Raw genomic sequence first — 7,474 nt, forward strand, 5'->3', positions numbered from 1 at the left:
CGGACTCCGAAAATTCGTAAGAATTTTGAGACGCAACTTCGGCAAGATTGCCCAGACGCCGTGGACGCTTTTATTCGGAAAGATCAGGACGTCCCGCGTCATCAGACGCCCTGCGCTTCCGGGCAAAAGCCAAGGAAGTTGAAGGGCCATGCGCTGAGCTCAAGCAGTGGCTCTAAGCTCTTGTGGGCGCAGACACAGAGCTCGCGGGAGCGTTAGAGGCTGACATATACGTCGCAGGGCGACAATCCGAAAGTCGACGGCGTGCCTTGAGTTTGGCAAACTCAAGTCGGAGGTGTCGCTCCACATGCACGTCTACTTCGTTGTGGCTCAACTCTAAGTTACACAGTGAGCAAAGTTTCCGGTGCCGTTGCACCCGTCGCTCAAAGAGCGCTTCGTCATCAGTAGCATTTTAGCCAGGGGCGAGCACTACAAGTATCGTTCACATTGCGGGTACACGAGAGCCACCTCGTTGCGCACGTAGACGAGTGCGATAAGCTTCAAAAGGAAATTCTTGTGGAATCAAGAAACGAGCCCGAAGGGCTTTCCGTTCGGCAAGCTCATTTTCCTTAATGGCCGGGAGCCCGATGATGTGGAGGCGTAACGGTCAAGCTACCGCGTCCTTCGCTTCCACAGCGAGATCCAGCAGGCGGAACCAATATTCCACATAAGGGTCAATGACCGACCGTGGATGAGCGCGCATCAGAGCCGCCTTACGAGCAGCTTCCAACTGTCGTCTCTATGCCCCGTTGAGGACATGGTGATTACACTACGTCCTTCAGGTGACGAGAAGCTAGGAAGCGGACATGATCCACAAGGCGCAAGCAGGGCTTGTCTTACGCAGCTGGTGCGGCTCGCCTTCCTCGTCAATCCCTCCGGAAAAAGGAGTGTCAGAACTCGTAGTCGACCACCTCCTCATCCCCAACGAGGTCACTCGTCACCGATAGCAAGCGCGGAGCGCGACGCTTGGGCTCATCGAGCCAGGGACTTACATCTCTCGATGCCGCGGACACACGGTCCGACATGGCACCGCGTGCAGAAGACGAAGTTGGACTCTGCCCGTGTGCGCTGTTGGAGCCAGCGAGATTTGGGGACTTCAGTGTCATGGACACAAGGCTCATCAAGCACGGAAGTCGTTTCGTTCCAACGCAGTGTCTAACGGACACGCAAGCCTCGTTGAGGCAATAATCGATTGGAACTGAAAATGTTCTCAATCGTTATGGGGGAGAGTGAAACGGGGTTACACATACCCTGGTAACAGGGATCTGTGTCACACCAGATGGTCATGATGTGACCACACCCAAACAAGAATACGGTACGGGGCTGGATAGCCAGTACTTATACACGTATTTAGATTTCACTATATATATTTAAAAAAAATCTTTCCATTAAAAGTTAGGCGGTCTTGCCGCAGATAAACATATATCAAAATCTGTTTTGAATTTAAATCGAAATGTTAATTAGCCTTGGGTTAAGGCTGTATTTACTCTTCGAGTAAGCAGATTGTGATCCGCTAAATTCGTACTTGTTCTGAGTCTAGAACAAAAGGTCGGTCGACGACCTAACTGTCGCTTCCTCATAGCGCAAAGCTACACAGCCCCGCTGCAATTACTTTACTTGGCAAAGTAGAAAGTTTGTTGTCGAGGTTCGCTTTTCCCCTTTCGAGAGGGGACCGCACATTTGTTTGGCTCTGTAACAGCAGTTACATGGAGACAACCGAGGCTACAGAATTGGAGGTGATAGACCCCGTATATTGCCACGCTAGACATTGATCAGCACTCTAGTCGGACGTCTGCTGCGATGAAGCTGGCTTGTAAGGCCTTAAGACGGAATGAATATTTTTTTCGAAGCACGAACAGAGTATGACTATCTTTGAACTCTCACCCGCATTGTGTTTTTGAGATACGACGTATTGTAGGCGGTGCCTCCACACTCATGTTTTTTTTGCGGGCACCCCGTTCGGACCGAGAGCAAATAAAACACCGAAAGCCGTCTCGAGAGCGCTTTCTGATCCCACAAATTTCAATTTGTTGGAAGTACCGCATGCTCTTAAAGCTGTAGCAATTTGGGATAAAATCCGTTCCGAATACAAGAGAAGCTTCAAAAGTTTAAACTCATATTCACGACGTGAAGAGATTGACAGTAGCCAATGCACAAGCCGGACTATTCACCCCAGGTTCAGATCGTTTTGTGACGTGCTTAAACATCGAGGCAAATTCCACGGTAGTTATGTTTGGTCAGGCTTCGGAAAGTTGCTGCAGCCGCTCGCATCGATATTGTCCGCGGCCTTCTTGACGAGACTTATACTAAGGAAGGTGTAGACCAGGCAGAACATCGTAGAAGCTAGCCGAATCAAAGGTGGTTTAAGAGGAGAGGACTTTTTACGCTAGGTTGCTCTGAGGAACGGGAACCATACAGTTTAAATAGTGAATGTATAAAGCTGTTAGCGATACGTTTACTGTTGCGCGATACCTTTAAAGACAACAAAGTATGAGCTCATGGCTTGTTGTGGGGGTGTCATGGGGTTTAGTACTGTACAATCGTATATGTATAATTTTATGTCCGTACTATCGCACAATACTTTAAGCGAACGAAATGCACATTACACTGTTGCGTATTTTTGAGCTTCCAAAAGTCTCGATACTTTGGAATATCGGAAGATGCAGGAGATCAAAAGGGGCAGCAACTCTCTTGTCAAGCTACAAGGTTATTTTTCTATTGATGGTAAGAAAACGTGTACATTTAGTGTCAGCTCCAATCGAGATCGTAGATATTCCCATCGTAAATTGCAACTAGTTACTTTAGAGCCTATTAGTCCCGGTTCAGGGTAAAGCACATTCTCTGGGCTTGTGTTTACGCGGTCAGAGGAGGCGAAGTTTCCTCAGTGTAAGGTGCACGGCAATCCCGTCGCATACATTGCCTAGGTATAAACGCTTTAGACGCAACAGTTATATCAGATGAACGCCAAAACTTGTAGTGTTTTCCACACCACGGCTTGCACGGAATCGTAAGTAATCAGCTTCTGCAGGTCACTTTAACGAGGTTGCGAAGAAGCAGCTCACTTGACATTATTTTGAGCTACATGAACTTTTTGCAAGTGGTCTGATTTCATACAAACAGAATCGCATGAATAAGAAACGCGTGCGATGTAGTTAAGCTTAAGGAGCGAAATGAACTTGTATGCAATTATGAGTAGTCGTACGATGATATACAATCAGCCATACCAATAAATTGTTAACATGCTATTTCGCTGGTAGATGTCTGCCCCCGAATGAGCTCTTCACTACCGTTATATTCCTTAGATGCTGCTGTTCCGCAGAGCAATTTATGATGAATCGATGTCAGAATCATATGAAAAGAATGGATCAAGAACTTGTATCTGGGGACTCTTCTTGCTCCCTAATAGCAGCGGCACTATCAAATGGTGTCGCTCTGGGATAAAGATACTTGTTCTGGTAGTATCAGACGAGCTCGGACACGCTCGCTATGATAAGAGTTGGTGCCGCTGGCCTGTGCAGCCTTTAATATGAGTTTTACCTGAGACTATCACACACCTAGTTTCAATGACCGTCCTTAAATAAATGTACAGCTACATTGTACAGTTTTTCCAGAGCTTTTGACTCCGCAATATTGCAACATCACCTATCTGTGCAGCCCGCGGATGTAAATCACCATTAACACTTTCTGCGCGGAGTGAACACGATTCTCGGCAAGACTTCACACGCAAAGCTTCGGCAACTGTGGCTGGGATGCGGTTGATTGGACTAGATTCTTCAAAGATCCTGTCGAAGGCATTGTACACATTGCCCGAAGACTATGCCCGTCAACGCGAGTATGTTTACTGACTCGGAAAGTCCGTCACTTTGAGAGCTTCTTTGCGCAAGGGATTGCCGTGCACTTTGCACATGGGAATATTAAACATAGGAATATTTGCTTGCAATAATAACTGCACAAAGGTTGAATTCGTACGCTGAATTAAAAGCGGAACCGACGAGTTATTTCGGTTGTTCTGCCCTTCTGATGCGACAATTTAATTCTATTTCAACATATACTAAATATTAATGTCGTGATACATACAATAATAGCATTATCTACGGCCTAGCAGCCAACCCGTGTATCACTGACCGCTCCTTTACGGAGTCCCAACATCTTCATAGATACCGAATATTCGGGACTTTATAATATTCAAAATCGCACAATAGTGTATTGTGAACCTGCAATATTGTGTGTGCACCAACTAACAGTAATGCTCTTTACGTACTTCGACAATAAATAATATCATACAGGGTAATTTTTAGTTCAATACATCCAGATGGACGCTAGCACCGGAATACTTATCTCGAAAATTGCATTATTAAATTTGCAAAGAAACGCTCAGTTATAATTACAAAAGCAACAAAAATTGTGACCATCACGTCAAACTTTATTTCAGAATAGATTAAAAAATTACGGACCTGAAATAAATGTAACACCTCTACCATAGACTCAAATAGCTGTAGCTGCATGGTCGCATCTTAATCGTGCGTGTGGTCACTGCTTTTTTAATACGGGAACGAGTTGAGTCCGTTACCGATATAGGATTGTGAAACAGATCTTTTTCTATTTACAGGGGTGTTTCGGATTTCATCGAAACGGCGATGACGGCAATGAATTTCTTGAATTGTATGAACTGCTTGTTTGTACGTATGAAGTGCTTGAAGATCTTGTCAATGCACTTAATCGTTGCTGTCATACAACTTTTTGATAGACTGTAATTGATCTTTGAATTTAAAGGTTCTGTGTTGGTAAAAGGTGAGTCGAAATTCGTTTTGTAAGATGACGAGCGGTATTATTGTGCACGTATAAATATACACTACTAGGAAACGATTTTTGGGCTAGCGGTTGCATGATCCAGTTGAATCTTCTCACGAAACGACGCAACTGCTCGAAGTCCGTTTATATAGGGCACGTGCTTCGATTGAGCAACATACATACTCTTACTGATTGTAGAAGATCATAGACAACAATGCTTGACAATTTGTTTGCAGTGAAATGATTTTTATCCGTTCAAGTTGTTGAAAAAGAGTCCATCACTTTGGGATCATGTCAAGGCTGCCGCTTTTTTAGCAGAGCTGGTCTCACAAGCTTTTTCATTCTCGAATTTGCCTCCCTTTGGTAACTTCGAAGTAGCGTCAAGCGACTGTTGTCAAATCGACCAGGAACTTTTGAGCAGCGACCGCTATGAAGCCTTTAAGGCTTCGTGGCTTCTTTGTGGCTGCTTTCTTCTTAGCAGCCACCGAAACGACTCATGCACTCGATTTGAGTACGACTGTTGTGTATACGTCATCTAGTTTCTGCACTGGATCGACAAGCGGAACACCGGTACTTGTGACAGCTGTGCCGGATTTAAGTAGCTTGTGTTCACCAAGCATCGCGTGTACCGAAACTCCAGCGAGTAGCTCATTATTTCCAGCTACTGTCTGCTCCACTACGGATGGTACTGCAACGGGAACTTTCATACAAACGAAACTTCCATCGCTGTTTGGCTCAAATCCCTATGTGGCTATCGAGACTTACACTGCATCATCGGCTTGCGCTACAGCTACAGATATCACAGATATTAAAGTGTATCTGGCAGACGGAAAGTGTCACAAGACCGATACAGCTGCAAGCTACCGTGCGACACGAAAGGCAGATGGGTCGGCTACCGTTCAGTCCTATTCAGATGCTTCGTGTACGACGACTTCAGGGTCACTTTTTAGTGTTACTGCTGGGCAGTCGGCCAATTCTTGTGCAACGGGCTCAAGTGGTATAGCTGACCAGAAAGTCTATGGAAGCGGTACGACGCCGCTGTATTTGACAACTACATCGAATTATGATTCGGCCGACCAGAATTGTGTCTCCGGCGTCCCATCGCTAGTTTCGATAGCAGTTGCCAACGTTGACACTTGTACTGCAACTTCTACTTGCACGGGTAGCTCCGCTCCCTACACGGGGACCAAGTGTAATAGTGTATCTTCGTATCGAACTGACATGACGTCGGCATTTGGAGTGAATCCGTATGTAATCGTCGAAACGTATAATGCTGGAAAATCTTGTGCCGCTGATGAGCTGGCTAGCGTCCTGGTGTACCTGGCTGACGGTAAATGCCACAAGACCAGTGGATCGTCTAGCTATCGCGCGACGCGGAAAACTGATGGATCTGCAACTGTTCAGCCTTATTCGGATGGAACTTGTAGCACTGCTGGGACGTTATTTACTGTTACTGCCACACAAGCAACATCCAATGCGTGCGCTTCAGGTGCTAATGGCATCCTTGACACCAAAGTATATGGCGACAACGCAACACCACTTTATTACACCTCTACGCTTAGCTATGATACCAGCACGTTGAGCTGTGTCTCAGGGGTTCCTTTGTTAGTTACGACGACGGCAGCTTATGTTGACACCTCATGTACGACGACAAGCAGTTGTACCGGTAGCAGTGCTCCCTACACAGGTACCAAATGCAGTTCTGAATCTACGTATCGAAGCGATATAACAGCCGCATTCGGTTCGAGTCCATTTGTGATTGTTGAACAATATAGCAGCGGCCAGTCGTGTGTCCAATCAGCACTGACTAGCATCACATCGTACCTGGCTGACGGCAAATGTTATAAGTTGAGTGGATCGACAAGTTACCGCGCTGCAAGAAAAGCAGACAGTTCGGCGTTCATCCAGACATACTCGGATCTGACGTGTACAAATCTCGGATCGTCAATTTCAATTTCTGCGGCTGCTGGTGCGTCGAATACGTGTGATTCCGACAGAAAAGCGTATGGAGGAAACACGACGCCGTTCTTTTTGACCTCCACAATGAATTATGATACTTTAGCGAACAGCTGTTCATCAGGGGCTCCTTCTTTTGTTTCAATAACGGTTGGCAATTTTGACAACTGTGCGGCAACTTCCAGTTGTTCAGGAAGCTCTGCTCCATACACGGGAACCAAGTGCAGTTCTGTTTCTTCTTACAAAAACGACCTTGCTACTGCGTTTGGTGTGAATTCTTATGTGATTGTAGAAAAGTATTCTGCTGGGCAATCATGTGCCGCTGGTTATCTATCTGAAATTTTGGTCTACCTGGCAGACGGCAAGTGTCATAAGATCAGTGGATCGTCTAGCTATCGCGCGACGCGGAAAACTGATGGGTCTGCAACCGTTCAGCCTTATTCGGATGGAACTTGTAGCACTGTTGGGACGTTATTTACTGTTACTGCCACACAAGCAACATCCAACTCGTGCGCAGCAAATGCTAATGGCATCCTTGACACCAAAGTATATGGTGGCAACGCAACACCTCTTTATTACACGTCCACGCTTAGCTATGATTCAAACACGTTGAGCTGTGCTTCAGGGGTTCCGTTGTTAGTTACGACGACGGCAGCAGATGTTGACACCTCTTGTACGACGACAAGCAGTTGTACCGGTAGCAGTGCTCCCTACACAGGTACCAAATGCA

At 46.1% G+C, this 7,474-nt stretch overlaps 2 protein-coding genes across 2 annotated transcripts; both read left to right on the forward strand.

Moving 5' to 3' along the window:
- Positions 1 to 3,185: 3,185 nt before the first annotated feature.
- PHALS_12386 (uncharacterized protein) lies at positions 3,186 to 3,842 on the forward strand (the record flags this gene model as incomplete). The annotated part of the gene is made up of 2 exons (XM_024727921.1): positions 3,186 to 3,195; positions 3,652 to 3,842. 2 exons carry the CDS (start codon positions 3,186 to 3,188, stop codon positions 3,840 to 3,842), a joined length of 201 nt encoding a protein of 66 aa, XP_024578449.1.
- Positions 3,843 to 5,217: 1,375 nt separating this feature from the next.
- PHALS_12387 (uncharacterized protein) lies at positions 5,218 to 7,384 on the forward strand (the record flags this gene model as incomplete). Its single annotated transcript, XM_024727922.1, has 2 exons — positions 5,218 to 7,290; positions 7,370 to 7,384. 2 exons carry the CDS (start codon positions 5,218 to 5,220, stop codon positions 7,382 to 7,384), a joined length of 2,088 nt encoding a protein of 695 aa, XP_024578450.1.
- Between the last annotated feature and the right edge of the window lie 90 nt (positions 7,385 to 7,474).

This window comes from Plasmopara halstedii (genome assembly GCF_900000015.1).
Source record: "Plasmopara halstedii genome assembly, contig: Scaffold_614, whole genome shotgun sequence".
Classification (NCBI taxonomy): Eukaryota; Oomycota; class Peronosporomycetes; order Peronosporales; family Peronosporaceae; genus Plasmopara; species Plasmopara halstedii.